Genomic DNA, 19,590 nt, shown 5'->3' with positions numbered 1-19,590 from the left:
CACACACACACACACACACACGAGTGCATGTGGAACGAGTGATGAAGGCCTTTACTGGAAATGGATCGATGTCCATTCCTTGCCTTGATCCAGAAGCCTCATGTTTGCATTCAGGGTAATACACACAATATCCATATACAGGCAGCCCTTCCTGACTGCACTGCCGTGGCCGGTGACCCCCAAAGGGATTCCCCCCCCCCCCCCCGGGCGTGGCGCGCCAGCGGCAGCATGAGGTCCATCCTGCCCAAGCCCGCTTTATGTTCGTCTGGCTTTATCCCGGGGGACCCCAAAGCCTTAGTTTATGGCTTCAGCTAGAAAGATAGGAGTCAACTCTTCCCTAAACAGAAATACCATTCACAGGGAAGTGTTTGCCATCGATGAATGAGAGAAAACGGTTATGTAACTCACGTAAAAATAGACACGTTTAAATGTGTTTAAGGAGAATCTCTATTTAAGCGCCTTATGAAGTGGCTGGGCTTCTGTCCACTGGGCTCTCAGGGTCATTCAGAAGAACACGCTTCAGCTGTTTCGTTCCGGTCAGAGGACGGCGGTTGGTGGCATGAATTAGCAAGCGGGCTGCCGGGTAACTCTCCCCTGGTGGAAGGAGATCAATTTTCACAACCCAGCGGCTCCGTCACAGCCTCGCCGTCTGTGCTGATAATTGCTTTTTGCTCTCTGGGGCGTCTGCCTACCCATCTGGAACCTGCCGTGCACCACCCGTCCATCCGGGGGTGCAGGGCAGGGAGGTAGAGGGTGCACGGGATGACGGGTGCGTGGGGAGCCGGTGGGATGGGCCTGCGGGCTCCAGCCTCCCATCCACCTCTCTTGGGTGACTTTTGAGCTCCCTGCCCCCTCCCCGCACTGTCTGGTGACCCCTCCCCATCTGGCTCACTGTTGCACATCCAGGCGCTGTCTGACCCTTGCAGCTGGGACCACTGGGTCCTTGTACCACTCCGCGAGGCGGTCACTAGTAAGCGTGTTACCCAGGGTTGCCCTGAGCCGGGATTTGAGCCCTGGCAGTCTGATGCAGAGGCTGGCCCTGCCCCTGGTGGGCGAGTGCCCCTCACCCAGGGAAGGCAGTGGGCCTGTCAGGAGGCACCTGCAACCTGGACTCAGGAGCCCTGGGTTCCAGGCTGGCGGTGACTGTCGGCCACAGGATCGAGAAGCCAAACTCCCCGCCCCACCTCCTCTCCTCCACGGAGAGGCTCCCTCTGTGGTGTTTCATTTTAATGGCCCGTGGCAGGTGCTGGGGATCAGATGGGACTGGCTGCCCGAAGCTTTGTGTTGGAGGCGGGAGCTGAAACGCTGCTTCAGGCAGCAAGCCCGACAGACAAAGGCCCCGCTCTCCCCAGGCTCACCAACAAGGGCCGGCAAATGTGTGAGACCAGATGTGCTGGGCGAGAAAGAAGGCAAAGCACAGGGCAGGTGGTGTGCAGAGGCTGGGGTGACCGTTTAAAGACAGAATGGGGGGGGGCCTCCCTGACCACGTAACAGGTGGACACACACCCGGGGGAAGTGAGGAGGCAGCCACCTGGGGGAAGAGCCGTCCAGGCTGCGGGAACAGCACGTGCAAAGGCCCTGGGGCAGTGGTGTGCTTGGGTGCTCAGGGGGCAGGCCAGCGAGGCTGGAGAGGACAGGTGGCCCTAGAAGTCTCTGATAGTGATTGCCTCACTGCCTCCAAGAGGCTAATACCAGTGCCTGCCCCCAACAACAAAAAGCAGGTCAGTGGTTGCCTGGGGCAGGAGTTGGGAGGGACGTAGGTTACAAAGGGACACAAGGAAACCTTAGGAGTGAATCTTGATTGTGGTGGTGATTTTATGGGCGTAGACGCTCATCAGACACCCTGATTAATACAGTTTAAGGGGTGCAGTTTATTGCACACAAATTATACTTCAACAACAACAACAAAATAAATAAATAAAAGAAAACTGTTCTGAAAGGTCCCCGAGCGGCAGCCGTGGAGGCCAGACCTGGGCCCGGTTCCTGCCTCAGCCTCTCACGCTGATGTCTGCCCTGCAGGGACATGTCCATGGAGCAGGGGACCCAGACCGTCCCAGGGCACTGCAGGCCCAGCACAGGAGGCAGACCGCCCCTCGCCTGCACTTACAGGTGGGTGTAGGGAAGGGCACGGGTGTGTGTGGGGAGCCCAGGCAAGGGGCCGCCTCTGGGGGGCTCGTGGTCTGGGGCTGCCGGCCCTGGAGGGAGGGTTTGCAGAACCTGGGGTCTAGACCCGCTGGAGATCAAGCTGCTGTGGCCAGAGAGATCCCCTCTTCCCTTGACGCTCACCCCAAAAGGCATGGAAATGTAGAAAAAAGCACCAATTCTGGGGGTCCCTGGGACTGCCCCCCTTCAAGGGTCCCCCACTTCCAGATGGAAGCCGAGGTGCTCATCCCGACACCTGCCGGTGACAGCGGGCCGGACCCGAGTGGCCCCGCTCCTGCCCAGAGACCGTGAGTCAGCCCCGAGAGGCTTCCCCGGCCACTCGAGCCCAGGGCGCCAGCGATGGCCCTCCAGCCACCTGCTGCCCCCCAGGGACCGAAGGCCACCAGGCGCCAGCCTTGGCCACCAGACTTGTGTCACTCGTTCTCGGGTCTCGGCCCCGCAGCGTTGGGCACGTCCGGTCCCCTCCCCTAGCCTTCCAGCGACCCCGCCCCGTCCCCCCTGCACTGCCCTGCTCTGAGGACACCAGCCCTTGCCCTGAAGCCCAGGGGCCTCCTCCGACACCACCCTCTCCTAACCTGGCTTCCTCTTCCCTTGTCCCCCATCGTGGCAGCCCCTGGCCTCAGTGCCCCTTCACCCCCACGTCCAGCACCCACAGGACAACCCCTGGGCCCCCAACCTACATGTTCTCGGCCCCTGGAGGCCTCAGACCTCTGCACAGCTCGCCTCTCTCGCGACCTGTCTGCCTGCTCCCATGCCCACCCGTCTCTCCCTCTTTCCCCCATCCTCTGTCCCCTGGCCTGCCATCCAATCCCCCTGGGCTCCCGGCACCTCCAAGTTGGATGCGGGACGCTGCCTCCTGCCCCAGCCTTGGCAGGCGCTGCCTCTTCCTCCTGCCCTGCCCCGACCTGTCGGGACTTGGCTCGTCCTCAGGCCCGCAGACCCAGCCGGGGCAGCGAATGGACATCGGGGACCTCGGCACCTGCGCGAGCCGTGTGCGGGTTTTCTAAGGGGCGGATGGGCACGGGCTGTCTGCAGGAGATACCCAGGGATTTGGCAAATGGGGAAGCGGGGGGAGGGGCAGCTGGCGAGCCTCAGCGCGGGAGCAGCAGGCAGGGTTCAGAAGTGTCTGCGAGGCGCTGGGCAGCACAGCAGAGCCTCGGGCCGTGACCCCTCCCCGAGTGAGCCGGGGTCCGGGGGCGCCACCCGCTTCCCCCTGCTGGGTGGGAACCAGCGTCTTGAGCACCAGCTGCGGGCAGACCCTGGAGGTGTGACTGCACGTGTGACCTCTCAGCCCTCTCACTGACCTCACCCCATCGGGGACAGTGTCCACCCCACAGAGAAGGAGATGAGGCTTTGAGAAGATGCCATGGCTGGGCCCAGCACTCTGAGGCTGGTCTCTCCCACCGATCCGCCCACCCACCCCGGGGGTTTTCCAGGACGATGGACGAGGCAGGGACACAGCCGAGCCACCTGTCAGTCATCGTCATCCTAACACGGACCAGGGGCCATCAGAGCTCGGGAGAGGCAGGAGGACGTGGGTTCCAATCCCGAGGCCACGTGGGGAAGGGCAATGGAGCAGGTGAGCGCTTACAAGGGGCTTGGAAGAGCGAGGGCCGGGGGAGTGGCACCAGGGGGAGTGCCAGGGGGCAGCGGGGAAGCATCACCCCCACACCCTGCCATGCCCCGCTGGGTTTAGCAGCTGTGGGAGGAGACTGGTGATTAGTGATTTTTCTCTAAGCAAAGAGTTCTTACTTTATTCAGGTTACTCACTTTCTGCCTTTTCACTACACCTATGTAGCATCTGATCTCTTTTGCTAGTTGCTTTAAAAAACCTTTTATTTGGAAAGAATTTTAGATTCACGGACCAGTTGCAAGTTCCTATATATCCTCCCCCCAGCTTCCCCTAATGTTAGACTATGATTTTTTTTTAGTTACGAAAGTAATCCATGCTGCTTAGAGAAAGCAGGAAAAATATAGAAACCCAAACAGATTTTTTCAAAAAGTTAGTTAATATCAGCACTAAGAGATAAATCCTGTTACTGTTTAGAATCTTCCTTTTCAATCTTTCTTCATTTCTTTTTTAAAAAAATTTTTTTCCTTTGAAATAATGATAGATTTGCAGGAAGTTGCAAGGGGAGGAGAGAGAGCTGTCACAGACCCTGTCCCAGTTTCCCCCGAAATGGTTACATCTGACGTTAGTGAAATATCAAGACCAGGAAAGTGACGGTGCAAGTGTGCCCGGCTCTATGGCATTTCATCACGTGTGGACCAGTAAGCACCACCACCGTCCGGACACACAGGGGCTCCATCACCTCAAAGTCTTTCCTGTGCTCCCCCTTCACAGTCATGCTCTCTGGGGCGCTCACTACTCCCGGTCACCCCTCATCTGTCTCCATCCCCATATTCTGTCATTTCAAGAACGTCCTATACTCGGAGTCAGGCTTGGTCCTTTCAGGGAACTGTGTCTATCGTTTCTCTTTTTGCTGCGTAGTTTCCAGGTGTCGCGGTTTATTCATCCACTCACCTGCTGAAGGACCTCTGGGTCGTTCCCTGTTTGAGGGGATGACAGACAAAGCTGTCATGAACATTTGCGTATGCGTTTGGCTGTGGACGCAAGTTTTCATTTCCCTGGGATAAATGCCACACGTGTTTTAAAGAACTGCCGAAACCTTCTCCTTCACGGCTGCATCGTTCTGCATCCCGACCGCAGCATGTGAGAGTCTTTAATGCTTAGGCATGACTGTTGTCCTCCTTGGGGTCGAATTGCACATACAGTTTGGCAATGGCCTGATATCCCCTGATGTGATCTTATCTGCATTTTCTCACACGTTATAGTTTTCTACATCTCCTTTAAGTTGCTGAAGAGTATTCCAGCAGGTGGATCAACAGTTTACTTACGTGACCAGGCATACTTAGCTGGTCGTTACTTGAGTATGGGTTCGTTTGATAGCTCCCGCTGCGTGTCAGCTGCATGGGACACGTGTCATGTGTCATGACGTGTGACAAGCCCGGTGCTAGGGGCCGTGACAAAAAACAAATCCACAGTAGAACACGTTTATCACAAACTGACGGGTGCTGTGAGCAAGCTGTGAGGGGCTCTGAGACTGCACACTGGGTCCTGCCAGGTATGAGATTCAGGGAAGGTGCCTGCCTGAGTGATGTCTGGGCTGAGGTCTAGAGAAAACGTACAAGTTCAATAAGCCAGGGCGGTTGGAGGGCTGGCTGCGGCTGTCCCATCTCGGTCAAGCTGATTTCTGATCCTGAGCTTATTCAAGGCACACTGAGCCGCCTTCCCCCGGGCAGGGACACATCTGTTCACCACTGCACAGAGAATAGAGAAGACCACATAGAATATCTGTGTACACGAGAGGTCTTTGCACACAGCTCTGATATCTTGCTTAGATTCAATCCTTGTGAGTGAAGTGTCTGGTGGCTAGATGCCACTTGCATTTGCAAGGTCTAGGTCGCTAGGTCCACCCTAGTGACCGTTCACTTACATCCCAGACTCCAGACTTGCGAGGACCCTCTCTGGACCACAGTAGTACCACGGGCGTCTCAGCAGATGCCGGGAGCCACCCACCCCCTGGCCTCCTGAGCCGGACCCCAAATCCTGAGGCCAGTGTGCAGATGAGGGTAGGCTCAGCTCTCAGGAGCAGCACCGGGTCCAATCCTGCCACCAAAGGAAGCAGCCCTTGCCTTAGGCCAGTGCCCGGGGTGTGTGTGCAGGCCGGGGCGGGGAGGGAGGGGCCAGGATGAGAGGGTTTTCCGTCAGGGGGTGGGCGGAAAGGGCTGGGGACTAGACTCCCGGGCCTAGAGGAAGAGGCAGAAGTAACTGGGACTCACCTGTGACTTCTCTGCTCCGCCCCCAGCAGGAACTTCCCACTGAGCCCTCAGCTTTGCCAGGGGAGGTGGGGAAGGAGCTCTCGCCGGAACTGGTGATGGAGAAGGATGAGACCGCAGATCCCAGACCACCAGCTGCTGGGACGCTGCACAGAAGAGTCGTGTTCTCCAGAGGACCCCGGGGAGGCGTCACCTCACCTAGCAGAGGCCCAGGTACCTGGACGCTGAGAGGCAGGTATGTGGTCAGGACTGTCCACAAGGTTCTCTCAACACTCTTACCTTGGACTTTGCAAGTGGGCGCTGGACAGTGAGAAAGGCCGTTCTGCACGGACACAGCTGGACGAGAGTGGGGTAGCTGGTCATCAAGATGCCCCTACAATCCCTCCCTTCCCGGTACACACGCGGCCCCCATATCAAGAGACGGAGCTAATTTCCCGGTCCTTGAATTCCCCCAGCCCCTGGGACGGGCTCTGACCTAAAGGATGCAGCAGAAACGAAGTTCTGAGGCTGCCAAGCCCAGGCCTTTCTACTTCCTGCTTCTTCGAGCCCGGCTGCCATACTGGGAGGCCGTCCAAGCAGCCACGAGGAGAGGCCACACAGAGGAGAACCAGGGACCCCAGCCAACAGCCCCGCTGACCTTGTGGCCACCAGCCAGCCCCGACCTGCAGCCATGTGAGTGAGGCCATTTTGGACCTTCCAAACACCCCTGAACCCCAGGGGCTCCAGAGAGAGCAGACCCCAAATTGACACACAGAACTGTGAAGGACAAGAAATGGTCGGTTTTTATTCTAAGTCACTGAGCAAATAGCTAAATGAAACAGAAACCGATACGGCAAGGCTCTTACAAAATGTAACATGATGTAGGATTTCCGGTTTTGCTCATTAGGCCTGTGTATACTGGGCATTAGCCCAGGTTCCAGAAATAATTCAAGCAGAGTCAAGATTTGGGCACTGACAGGCTAACCCCCCTTGCTTTTAAACCAGTGGTTCTTCCGTTGAGTCTGAGCCATGTTCATAGAACTCACATCTGGAAAGGACCCGGTGGTCCTGGGCCCCCTCCCTGGAGGGCGGCGGCCGGTTTCTCAGACCTGTGTTCAGCTCAGAGCACGTTGCTTCCCGGTCTCCCCTGGGAAGACCCTCAATCCTCAGGCAGGTCGAGGGCGGGCACCTGGTGTTGACCTGAGTCTTGGAGGTTCGGGACGTGCTCTCTTTCCTGGGGAACACCCACTTAACCCCCTACCCCCCCGGCAGTGGGCGGGAGCTGGGCCTTCCTTGCTGGCCCTGGTCTGGGGGAGGATGGTCTCCTCTCTGGTGGGTCCTGTTCCCTTTGCAGTTTCCAGGAGTCGTACGAGCCTCACAGTGGGACGGACGCCAGGCTGGAGCCCTGGCATTCACACAAAAAGACTTTCATCTCTCGATTCTGGGCATCAGACTGTCCGAGGGGCTCTATTTTCTGCAGAAGGTGCTTGCTGACTGTGGACTTGCCTGTCTGCTGAAGACCTTCTCAAAGCCGGGTTCCCTTCCCCGGCACCCGCCCACCCCTCAGCTGTGTGACCAGGCGAACATCCCTTTGATCCGTGAAGGCGAGAAAGGAAGCAGGGCAGGCCTTGCGGGGGGGCGGATCCCACACGCGGGTGCAAACGGAGAACCATCTGGCATCCGTCTGCTTGCCTCCCCCGTGATGGGTTCTTCCGGCTTAACCCTCTTCCCACCCGTCCTCTCGGAGCTAGACGCCGGCTCCCCTTCCGCCCGGTGTTCCTGGGCGCTCGGGCCTCTCCCGAGGGGGCTGGGCGGCCTGCCTTCTGTCCACCTGCGCTTCTGCCCCGAGGCCGCAATGGGAATGGGTGGTGACGGCGGCCCCTCTCCAGGGAGCGGCTGAGGTGTGGATCGCACTTCTGTGTGCGCCACCCCTGGACTCCCAGCCACGGCCACGGCCACGGCCACCTGAAGCCAGTGCTGCGGCCGTTCCCACTTCACGGGAACGGTCTATAACGCACACGGTCCACGGCCACGGCCACATGACAGGAAGGTGGCCGTGGAGCTGCCCGAGGCTGGCCCCTGGCCCCAGGGCTGCACTGCTCCCAGCTCCCAGCCTGGAAAGTTCCAGGCTGGCTGGAGCCGGGGTGAAGCTGCAGGCGGGGTGCAGCGGGCGGTTTGCTGATGCGATGACGCTTGTCCCGCAGACGCCAAGGCCGACCTTCCCCGCCGCCTGCCGGTCCCCTGGGGGCAGGGGGGTGGGCCCGGGCCTGGCTAGGTGTGAGCCTGGCGAGCCGCCGGCCTCCTCGCCCTGCGGTGGGGCCTCAGGACACCCCCTCGGGGCCGTGTGGGTGTCCAGGGGCTGCAGAGCCCCCAGCAGCGTCCGTCCAGCCGGCGTTCGCCTGGGCTGCCGAGACCGCCTGGCCTCTGCCGGGGGCGGCGGCACAAACTCACCTGCGACAAAGACCGGGCAGCTTCGCCGTGTTCACTGCATCAGCTCCGATCCTCCCCGGGAGGGCGCCATTCTTGGAAGTGGACAGAAGGAGGGGGAGGTTGAGGCCCGGGAGGCGAGTGAATGTGGCCGCAGAATCCCACGGGGCCCTCGATCAGACTTGCTTTATGAGGCCCAGAGGCCCGAGTGTCGGAGGTAAGGTTGGGGACCCTGCTATCCTCAGCATCTCTTGGAGCTGCAGGTCTTGGGGTCCCAGGCCTGTGAGGAGGGGTGGGAACAGAGGCACAGGTGCCGCAACCACATACCTGTGCCCCTCCTGCCTGCCTGCACCTCAGGTCACACGTCAAAGGGTCTCCCCACCTGTGACCCCACCTGGACACAGCCAGGCCGGGCAGGCAGTGGCCCCTCAGGAAGCCAGGAATCGTGACTCCCCAGATGATCTGTCTAAAAGCCGGATGTGAGGTGCTGGTGAACGAAGCTGTGCAGGGGGCACTTTCTGGAGGAAACCACGTTCCAAGCTGCACGAGAGTTTCGGGCGGACCTCGCCCCTTGTCAGGGGCAGCTGAAGTGCAGCCAGGTGCAGGGGGCAGCTCTGGGCACTGGGTTGCCTTGGCCCCTGTCGCCTGCAGCCTCCAGCCTGGGCAGAATCTTTCAGCTGCAGCCAGACCATCCCAGGGGATTCCAGCAAGGCCTCACGTCCCAGCGACAGTGACCCGTATGGCCAGAGGGAAAGTGAGCTGAGCAGAGGCCTTCACTCCTGCGTTCCTGCTTCCAGGGAAGCCCTGATTACAAAGAGAGCTGGAGGGCGGCTGCTCTGGGAATTAAACCAAGGTGTTAGTTGTCCAGGACCTGGCTCATTGAGAGTGAAGTGACCAAGCTTGGAGTGTTTCCCCTTGGTGTGAGGGCAGGTGCAGAGGCAGCTCTCTTGTTCAGCTGAGGAATAGGATGGTGACAACTTCTATGTGGGTGCCGTGAGGACCAGTGTGACATGGGATGTGCTCTGGGCTGGCTCTTCAGGACACTCAGGTCCACGTTCTCCCTTACCTGGTGCTGAGGACCAGCTGGGCGTGTCTCACAGGTGCCCTTCCCTGGAGTGGGTGGGCTGGGTCCTGACATAGCTGGGTCCTTTGACACAGACAGCACTTGTGATTTAGAGAGGAGAGTCTGGTGATGGATATGCTGGCTGATCAAGCCAAAAACAATGTAAAATGTTTATAACAACTCTTCTTCCTCAATTCTCTCCCCAGCCATCTCTCTTAAAAAATTTTTTATTAGACTAATTTTTAGAGCAGTTTTAGGTTCATAACAAAATGGAGCAGAAGTATAGAGATTTCCCATACACCCCTTGTCCCTACACACGCAAATCTCCCCCACCATCAACATCCCCACCAGAGCGGTGCGTTTGTCACAAATGATACACCTGCACCGATGCATCATTGTCACCCGAAGTCCATAGTTTACATTAGGGTCACTCTTGGTGTTGTACATTTTGGGGTTTGGGCAAATGTGTGATGATGTGTATCATACAGAGTAGTTTCACGGCCCTAAAAACCCTCTGTACTCTGCCTACTCAGCCTTCCCCCTCTCTTTGTAACAAATACTTTAGTAGCTTCCAGACCTCACGTGCACAGCCTGGATTTATCATAATCTGTGGTTCACGGCACACTCTCTGCATTGGTCTCCGCTGGATGCTCTTTTCCTTTAAGGTTATGGTAAAAATATAATGAACACTCCGCACCACCGGCCAATCCGAGAGCTGGAACAGTCAGTACCTCAACCGCTTCCTCCTCCATCCGAGGTAAACATGATTCTGCACTTGGTGTTCATTTTGTTTTTATTTCTGGGACTTGATTTTTCCTCTTCAACATTACATTCCTGAGCTTTGTTTATAGTCTGTGAGCAGCTGTAGATAGCGACTGTCACCATGGTAGAATTTTTCATTGTGTGATTACATCATACATCATCCATTCTCTTCTCTTGTTGTCGGGCCTTCGGGCTGCTCGGGCGTTCGCTCTGACGAACAGGCCTCCTGTCCACACCCGCGGGGGACCCTGCTGGGAGGAGAGCTGAGAACGGAATCTGGATCATGGGAACGCAACATTTTAACTTGGCAAGGTAATGCCTAACTGTTCTGCAAAGCGGTTCATCCATTTATGCTCCACCAGCAAAGTGTAAGCGTTCTGGTGATGAACGTCCTCTCGGACATTTGCAATTATCAACACATTTTTTTGGGTCAATCAAATGTGTGCAAAATTCCATCTCATTATGAAACATGTCCCCTGATGACAGTAAGCACAGTGGACCTCTCTCTCCACGTCTGTTGGCCCCTATGCTGTCCTGGAAGCGCCTTCTCCTGTCTTTTGCCAATTTTGCTGTTGGGTTGTTTGCTTTTGCTTCCTGACCCCTAGGAATTCTTTGTAAATTCGGACACTTGTCTTTGGTTGGTTTTGGGTGCAGTGAGAATTATCTCCCAGTTTGCAGCTTGTCCCTTCACAAGGTAAAATATACCTTTCCTTCAGGTATATTTTATTGCATAAAGTCCTTAATTTTAATGTAGTCAAACGTATCAATCTTTTCTTTTATATGGTTAAGGTTTGTGAGTGTGTTGTTTAGGAAATTTTTCCCTATCCTGAGGTCACGTAGATATTCACATGTATTTTCTTCTAAAGTTTTAAACTTTTGCTTTTGACATTTTGTTTCTTAATCCATTTGGAGGTGCTTTTTGAGTGTAAAGAAAGGATCTAATTTTTTGTCCTGGGGTTTTCCTGCTCCTTTATTGTGTGTCTTTCTCCAAGGATCCATCATGCCACTTCCCTTATTTATCCAAGCCCACCTATGGGTGGGTGTCCTTCTGGGTTCTCTATCCTGTTCAGTTGTCCAGTTTGTCACTTCCTGGGCTGACACCACACCTCATCCCCACCCCTTTATTTCTGGCTGCACCACGCAGCATGCGGGATCTTAGTTCCCTGACCAGGGATCGAACCCGTGCCCCTTGCAGTGGAAGCACGGAGTCCTAACCACTGGACCGCAGGGAAGTCCCCACACTTCACCCTTGATTGTAGCTTTACAAATCGCCATTCAACTGGTGGGGCAGCCCCACTGCCTTCTTTTTCTTCTTCAGGAGGGTTTGAATGGTTCTTTTAAAAATTGAGCTGTAGCTTACACAGAGCAAAGTGCACAGACTCCCAAGTGTACATTTCACTTACCCTCTGTGTGTGCACTTGGTCCCGTCACCAGCGCTGCCTCAGCAGCCTCCGGAAGCAGCGGACGAAGCCCCTTCGTGGTGTGAGGGTCCTGTGGGTCCAGAGCCGGCCGGGCGTGCGGGGACAGCCCGCCCCTGCTCCAGGGCGTCTGTGAGGAGCGGGGGCTGCGATGCACCGAAGGCTTGGATGCGCTCCACTGGAGCAGCCGTCCTCACGTCTTTTGGCTGATGCTGGCTGGGCCTCAGCTGGGCTGTGGCCGGAGCCCCTCCGCGTGGCCTCTGCATGTGGTCTCTCCTCCGGGTGGTTTGGGCTTCGTCGCAGCATGGCGGCTGGGTTCCCCGAGGGAGTGTCCAGGCGGAAGTGCACACAGAGTCTTTCCGTGGTCCTCTCTCTATTGATCGAGGGATCACAAAGGTCTGCTCACGTTCAAAGAGAGGGATTATCCACCTCGTACCTCAACAGGAGCCTCAAGTCCATGTTGTGAAAACCTTGTGGGAAGGGGGTAATTGACGCAGCCATCTTTGTACAATACGACCTGCCACGTCTGTGGAACCACCCCCCAGATCGAGGTGGTTCCAGTGACCTGGTGGCCCCTTGGGCCCCTTCCAGTTCATGCCAAACCCTGAAGGTAATCACTGCCCTGATCTCTGTGACACAGGCTAGTTCTGCCTCATCACGAATATTACCCGAATACCTAAATGGAAGCCTGTGGTGTGTGCTTTGGGGTCTGGCCTCTTGTGTTCCATATCGTATCCTGAGAGACTGACCCATATCGAACGGTCAGCAGCTTGCTGTTTCGCACCGCTGTGCAGTACTCTGTTGTGTGACATGCAGTTTGTCCATCCCACTCCGGACAGACAATGGTAGGTTTCCGTTTAGATCATGATGAGCATTCTTGTACAACTTTTTGGTGTGCGTAGCCTCTCGTCTCCGTTGGGTATATACCAGGAGGGGCACCCTGGGTCATAGGATGTTTGCATGTTTAGCTTCAATAGACCCCAGCAAACAGTTTTCCAGAGTGATTGTAGATTTTACTCATCAGCAGGAGTGCCATCTCTCCGCAGCCTGTAATTTTTAGCCATTCAGGTCGGGGGGGTGGTGGTGCCTGGTGACATGTCACTCTCCCTGTCCCTGGTGACTGATGGTGCTGAACCCCTTTTCACGTTTATTGGCCATTTGGGTAACTTTTCTAAAAGTGCTTTTTCAAGTCTTTCACTCATTTATTTAAAACTGGGTTGTCAGACCTAAGTGTCCCTCAACAGAGGAATGGATAAAGAAGATGTGGTCTATATCTACAATGGAATATTACTCAGCCATAAAAAAGAGTGAAATGTTGCCATTTGCAGCAACATGGAGGGATTTGGAGGGTATTATGCTCAGTGAAATAAGTCAGACAGAGAAAGACAAATACTGCGTTATCACTTATATGTGGAATCTAAAAAATACAACAAACTAGCGAATATAACAAAACAGAAACAAACTAGTGGTTCCCAGTGGAGAGAGGGAAACGGGGAGGGGCAAGATAGGGGTGGGGATTAAGAGGTACAAACTATTCGATATAAAATAAGCTACAAGGATATATTGTACAACATGGGGGATATAGCCAATATTTTATAATAACTATAAATGGAGTATAACCTTTAAAAATTGTGAATCACTATGTTGTACACCTAAAACTTACATAACATTGTTCACCAACTATACCTCAATAAAAAATTGAGTTGTCAGGCTTTTTTCTCACTTGTGGGAGTTTGTTGTCTGGATACACTCTTCTGTTGGATGTGACCTGGAGTTGGGCAGACTTGGGATTTGGGGCGTGTCCTCTAAAGACCGCCCTCACTTCTGACACCAGTTCAGGGTCCCCAGGACCACCTGCACTTCTGACTGGCTGGCTGCAGATTCAGGGTCCCCACAGACTCTCTCAGGTTCCATAATTACCTAGAACAGCTCCCAGGACTAAGGAAAGTGTTATACTTAAGGTTACAGCAAGAAGATATCGTAGTAAAAGGCTACACGTCAGAGTCAACCAAAAGGAGCCTCGCATCAGGCCAGGTCTGGGAGGGTCCCGCAAGGAAAGAGCCTCCGTCCTCAGGGATGGCCATCCCTTCTGGCACATCCATGTGTGACCTTACTCTGCGGTGGCCAATCGCGGAGCTCACTGAGCTTCAGGGCCCAGTTTGCGTCGGGGTTGGATTGGTCCAATCATCGTCCACGTGGTTGAGCCAGTCTCCAGCCCCCTCTCCTCCCCAGGGGTCTGGCTGATAGCACCCGGCTCAAAGCCCCAACTCTAATCCCAAATTCTAATCCCACGGTTGGTGTTTCTGGTGTGACCAGCCCCATCCAGATCACCGCATTAGCACAAACTATCAGATACGGCCAGCACCCAGCTCTGCAGGACGCCTGGACCCAGCTATTGGCACCTCCTCAGCCTCCCTGCCCCCCCTCCCCAGAGGCTTGGGCGTCCTCCCCCAAACCCCATCCCAAGAGCAGAAAACACTGGCAGTCATGGGTGGGGGGCCTGCTGGTAGGGACGCCCACCCTGGTCCTGGTAGCGTCCTTTCTGGGGTCATCTGCATCAATGAGCCGAGCTGACTGCCTGAGTCATCGAGTGGATCCTTCAGCATTTGGGGGTGGGGGTGGGGATTAAAAGGGGGTGATGGCTGGAACCAGCCCCATTCACCCTAAAACGCTCCTCCCCCTTGCCCTGCTCTTGGCTCGTCCACTCCCCGTCCCTACCAAGCACACTGCGAAGAGGCCCTGCTGACGGGCGTCCCCCGACCCAGCCGTCGGTGGCCACAGCTACCCTGCTGCTCCCGCCGTGGGATCAGCAAGGCAGCCGCCGTGGCTTCACTCCAACCTGCCCCCGCTGCCTTCCCCGGGGGTGGGCTTCACACCCCATCTGCCTGGACGTCTGGCCCCAGGCCACCGCTTCCGGGAGGGAGAGAACCCCAGACACCTTGGGGTGGGGTTGGGAGGGATGGCTGACCCCTGGACCTGGGCTCAGGGCCCCAGCAGAGGTGTGGACGGGGGCTGCCTTCGTACGCGGGCACTGACCTGGGTTGTCCAGGTGGCAGACCGTCCTCGGCCGGCTCTAGATCCTGCGTCTGAGGGGACAGGGCTGACGGCGCCAGGGCCACCCGGGGGGAGCTGGCTCAGCTGCCCCCACGTGCCTGCTCACTGAGTCGGCCTCCTCTCTGGGGTAGACGACGCGCAGTGGTCAGAGGCGGCGGGGGGCACTGGCAGGGCAGGGCCACAGGGGCCCAAGCGCCCCTCCCTGTGGCTGGGCAGGCCTGGCTGCCCTTCAGGAGCCTGGGCTCAGCTGCCCACCAGGGGGTGGAAGTCCTCCCGGTGGGAGTGTTGAGAAAACTGGCGATTCTGTTCGGAAAAGCACAAGAAGGGCTTGTTGGCAGAGAGGGACAGGAGAGCTTTCGTTCAATGGCCAGCTCTGGTGCTGCGCCGTGGGCACCAGGGGCTGTGCTCAGAGGGGCTCTGCGGCCTCGGCCTCAAAGGGAGTAGAGCCCAGCTGCCACCTGCAGCTGTCCGCGGGTCGGCCGGCCAGCGGGCCACGTGGGCTGCAATGTGGCCTCGTCTCTGGGGAGAAACGTGACAGACACACACACCCCCATCACCCACACGCACCCTGGCACACACTGATGCACACGTTCACACCCCCCATGCACAGACGCTAGCACATAAGCACCGTGCGCACACCTCCCCACGTTTCAGACCCGCGCCAGCCCTGCTGGGGCCACAGCCGGCAGCGCCGGTAAAGCAGACACAGGGGCACGGCTCTTGGAAGTGCCCCGTGGGGAGGCGGCTTCTTCTGTTGGGGGTGTTTGCCCTTCATTCCGACCGGAGACGCATGCAGGAGGCGGGCACTAAGCGCTCCCAGCCGGAGGGCGACCATGTGGTGGGCACGTGGTCCTGGCTTGTCATCAGTTCACCGAGGCCTGCTGTGCCCTCAGAGCCTCAGGGAGCAGGGGTGGGTCTCCATCCGCACCGGTTAGGGCGGGACAGCTGGAGCATCCCAGGCTCCCGCGGTTCCCAGGTTCTGGGGCTTCACGCGCAGGCTGCCCCGGGTGGGGATCTAAGCCACTCCAGCCTCAGCTCGTGCCCAGGTGCTGGGCCTCCTCACCGGGACAGTGGGCTCCCCACCCAGGCTCAGCCTCAGGAAGCCCGTCAGCCGCAGCCAGAGCCTGGCAATCGGACGCTTGAGCGGCTGCCCCAGAAGCATTGCCATGTCCGCCCTGGAAGCCCCCGGCCCAACAAAGCATCCAGAGGCCTCTTTCCTTCCTCCTCCCGCCTGACTCCCCGGACCCACTTAACTTCTGTTTATTATTATTTTAAAAAGTACTCCTTCCCAGCAATTCTACCGCACTGGAAAGAGTTTTATTTAAACTCTTGAACTATATTTACTTTTGGCCCACGTTCAGGTGGATGACGATCCCGGAGCTCTGTCTGCTGCACACCCACCTCCAGACACGTGGGACGGTGACCGCTCCGCGGGGGCGGCCGCGAGGCTGCAGCCCCGGCCCGTCTGCCGAGAGGAAAGTCTCTGCGCCGCGGCCGTGAAGCCCACCGTGTGTGAGGCCGTGGGCACGTGGAGGTGGGATGCTCAGACCAACCGGTACGGAGCCGACAGCCTAGAAAAACGTCCTTTAAAACCACGAGATAGAAGGTTCTGGTTCTTTCACATGAAAGGAATTTGGAGGCAGGCACGTGTAGCCTGGCACAGGGTTCAATGATATGGGGGCCCGATTGTCGCATCTTGCTGTACCCCACCCTAGGTCACCACGAAATGGCTCTGGGGCTCCATCCAGTAAAGGTCTGGGCACACGCGGTGGGCCCTTAAGCTGGCTGGAGCTGGCCGCCATGGCACTCTCCTCGCCTGGCGGTCCTCTTTCCTTCACGGGTTCCATGTGCCCTGGCCCCCCGCGGCCTCTTTATTCAGGACCTGTGGTCACGTGTGGAACCAGGGACTGGCCCTGCCCTTTGCATCTGTCGGATTATCACCCCAGCCTCCCGGGGCCTCTCAGGTCCGCCTGAGGCATGAGTGGTTGGGCAGCGTCCTGGTGAGAATTCAGGGCCTGGGGCCCCTCCCCCGCCAGCCCATCACTGCCCTTCCCCCTGCTCCAGGCAGCTGGTGGCTGCAGGGGGGAAGTGTTTGGTGCAAGGATGAGAAATAAATTGTACATAAAGCCCAGAGAGAGGCATTCATTGACCACCCATTACCGCCTGTCGCTTTGCGTGAACTCCTTACTTCCGTTCATGACATCTTGGAAGGTTGGTGCACCCGTCCCATTCTGCAGGTACAGAAACTGAGGCCCTGAACGCCCGTGGTCATGGCTGGTAAGGAAGGGAAAGGGCCAGGAGAGCTCAATGCCTGTCAGGGCGTAGGAGACAGGGGGTGACACAGAGGGCGCACGGCCCCTGAAGGAGGCACCCAGGTCCGGGTCCCCTTCTGGCCCAGCCGCCTGAACATCCCCACGTACCCAGGGCCCCACGTGTGTTCCTGCAGAGCTGTTTCAACACGGGAACCCCCCGCCTGTTCTACATTCCAGTTCAGAGGCCCGTCCCCAAGGCCAGCAGGGCCGGCAGCGTGCGTCCCACAGGAAGCCGGTTCCCGTCATCACCCAGCCGCTGGCGCATTCCAGAGGCCCCCAGGGATGCCGCCCCCAGTCTCCCAGGAGGACTGCCTTCGCACAAGGGCTCCATGGCCTTCTCTTGTACGTGACTGCCCGCGTGTGCACATGCCTCGCCGTGTGTGTGGGCGTGTGCCCGGGGTGCAGGAGCGACGCTGCATGGACTTGTCATCTGAAACAAACCAGCAGGCAGAGACGTCAAAGCCAGAGGCAGCGCCTGCCCGTTTGGGGTTGAACAATGCTGCTTTTTTTAGGCTGACAACCTGTAAGCGGCAGGAGCTGCTGTCCCCCTGCCAGTCGTGGAGGAGCCGGGCGCGGAGCAGAGGTTGCTGACGTCTGTGGCACCTCCCTCCCCGGAGCCTGGTGGCGCAGCCCTGGGTCCCTTGGCGGAGGGGGAGGGTGGAGGGGCTACTGCCCGGGAGGGCCTGTCGCTCGGCCCTCAGCTTCTCGGCCGCTGGGAGCGTGCTCAGACCTGACAACTGCTGACTTTGGGAAGTTTCAGGACTTGAGGCAAACTGATGGAACAGGGCGAGTTTGCCTGCGTTTTCCTCCCTGAGAGGACTCATTAGGAAGTGAATTCGGACTTGTCGCTGGGGAAATGAAAACCAAGCAGGAACCATGGAACGCATGGGGACTGCACCTGTAACACGGGCGGTGCCCAACCGAGACAGCCCGCGGGGAGCAAACGGGCCGAGGGCTGGGGTCCGTCAGAAGCTTCTAGCCCACTCGGCGGATGTGCTCGGGAGGGTAGCACTGAGTAATGGGCTCACGGGGCCTGTCATTCAGCCACCGTCACGATAATGCTGCATAGCTGTGTCCACTGGGGTTTGAGCCAGAGACAGGCTCTCCCTGGGAGGTGCCCGGGGAATCGGCCGCATCAGAGCAGGGTTCCCGTTCTCGGCCAGCCCGGCCTCCGCACTCACTCACGGGGGTTCTGTATCAGCAGGAAGGATCTTCCAGCAGGTGCCTGTCCGGGGAGGTCCCCTCACCCGGTTCTGGATTGGACTCAAAGCAATGGATGAGCTGAGTATTTGCGTGATGGATTTGGGAATCTGACCGCACCCAAGCTTCCCTTCACGCAGCAGCCTCTGGACCCCTTCCCGTGCCGGCCCAGCTGGCACGTGGCCCCAGAGCTGGGGAGGGCAGCACGCCCTCGGCCGCTCCCGCGGGTCAGGGGGCATGAATGCCCCTTGATGCCATCGCTTCCCCCTTTCAGGCCACCTGCCAGGGCCCACTCACCCCTGCAGACGCGGCGGGCCCGCCCCGTGTGGTTGGAGCTTGCTCTCCGCCCCGGTGCACCTGCTGGAGCGGCTCTGTCGGCCCCACCGGGGGCACCGGGCTCTCTGGGCCCCTCCTCTGGCAGCTGGGAGCTTCTCCTTGGTGCCCCTCGGCAGATGCCTGGAGCCCGCCCAGGGCCTTCCCGCCCTTCACCTGCCGGCCATGGGGCCCCTGAGAACACACTGTCTCCACAGTGATGACACAAGCTGCCCAGTTTCTGTGTCTCAGACCAGGCGTCCGAGAGCCAGGAGAGCAGGATGTGTGTGTGCCTGTGTGTGCAGGCCTGTGTGTCTCTGCCTTTCCTAATCCTAAAATTAAATACCCGCTATTGTATTTAATCCAGCTTTGACCATTTCCTGCAGCAATATTTTGATCATGGTTTTGGGTTGTCGACTCTAATTTTTGGGTCGTTCACTGTAATTTGCACACCTGCTGTTTCCTGAGCTGTTCCGGGTGTTCCACAGGCTGGTCAGTCTGGGAAACGCTGGGATGGACCAAGTTTGTGGAGCTCAAGCTCTTTATGATTTTGCCAACCGTCCATCACCCCTGACTCTCACACACCCCCGAGCAAGTGAGAATTCCACTTAGAGAATTCTGAGACTCTCCTGGTGGTTTCTTTCGATACTATTGTTGGGGGAGGAGAGTCCCAGACACCAGGCTGGGAGCCCTGGGGGCTGCTGGAGGGACCCCTGGGGGAACGCAGAGCGGCCTGCCTGGGTATCCCTGCACCCTTGGGCATTAGACGCCTGGGCAGGCCCAACACATACTTCACATCAGAATGTCTGCCCTTCCCTTGACTCTTGGGGGTGAGTCCGAGCGCTGTCAATGTCCAACAGGACATACGTTTATTTTTTGGCCGCGCCCTGTGGCATGTGGGGTCTTAGTTCCCTGACCAGGATCGAACCCAAACCCCCTGCATTGGAAGCATGGAGTCTTAACCACTAGAGCACCAGGGAAGTCCCAGGAAATCCGTTTTGAATAACATTGCAAAGGGATGTGTCAATGATAAGGCGAGAGTCGTATCACCGGGCAGTGG

At 57.7% G+C, this 19,590-nt stretch overlaps 1 protein-coding gene and 1 long non-coding RNA gene across 7 annotated transcripts; both read left to right on the top strand.

Moving 5' to 3' along the window:
* The first annotated feature begins 1 nt into the window (after nt 1).
* Nucleotides 2-5,834, top strand: LOC309628960 (uncharacterized protein). Of its 5 annotated transcripts, none has more exons than XM_082392564.1 (5): nt 2-2,109; nt 2,371-2,450; nt 3,600-3,742; nt 4,655-4,876; nt 5,668-5,834. In XM_082392564.1, the coding sequence occupies exons 1-4, from the start codon at nt 2,005-2,007 to the stop codon at nt 4,798-4,800; spliced, it is 474 nt and encodes a 157-aa protein (XP_082248690.1). In that variant the 5' UTR covers nt 2-2,004; the 3' UTR covers nt 4,801-4,876; nt 5,668-5,834. The 5 variants fall into 5 exon arrangements, 2 of the variants coding, with proteins under 2 accessions (XP_082248690.1, XP_082248691.1); XM_082392565.1 differs by having other exon boundaries at nt 2,355-2,450; XR_014244803.1 differs by having other exon boundaries at nt 2-2,450; nt 3,487-3,742; nt 4,278-4,876.
* A 2,376-nt stretch (nt 5,835-8,210) lies between these two features.
* LOC309628961 lies at nt 8,211-14,346 on the top strand. 2 transcript variants are annotated; one of them, XR_014244806.1, is made up of 3 exons: nt 8,211-8,626; nt 8,767-10,229; nt 10,456-14,346. It is a non-coding gene; the product is annotated as an uncharacterized lncRNA (long non-coding RNA). The 2 variants fall into 2 exon arrangements; XR_014244807.1 differs by having other exon boundaries at nt 8,767-10,546; nt 11,669-14,345.
* The last annotated feature ends 5,244 nt before the right edge of the window (nt 14,347-19,590 follow it).

This window comes from Balaenoptera borealis (genome assembly GCF_965194805.1).
Source record: "Balaenoptera borealis genome assembly, chromosome: 5".
In the NCBI taxonomy this organism is placed as follows: Eukaryota; Metazoa; Chordata; class Mammalia; order Artiodactyla; family Balaenopteridae; genus Balaenoptera; species Balaenoptera borealis.
Note: the sequence above shows the minus strand (reverse complement) of the source record. Positions and strands in the feature narration are given on the sequence as shown.

What these genes read in the sequence shown, in the direction of transcription:
- LOC309628960 (XM_082392564.1), top strand. Translation starts at nt 2,005, where the DNA reads ATGTCTGCCCTGCAGGGACATGTCCATGGAGCAGGGGACCCAGACCGT. An exon ending in CCCCTCGCCTGCACTTACAG is followed by an intron (nt 2,110 to 2,370) that starts GTGGGTGTAGGG and finishes CCCCACTTCCAG; the next exon opens with ATGGAAGCCGAGGTGCTCAT. An exon ending in GGGGAAGGGCAATGGAGCAG is followed by an intron (nt 3,743 to 4,654) that starts GTGAGCGCTTAC and finishes TTTGCTGCGTAG; the next exon opens with TTTCCAGGTGTCGCGGTTTA.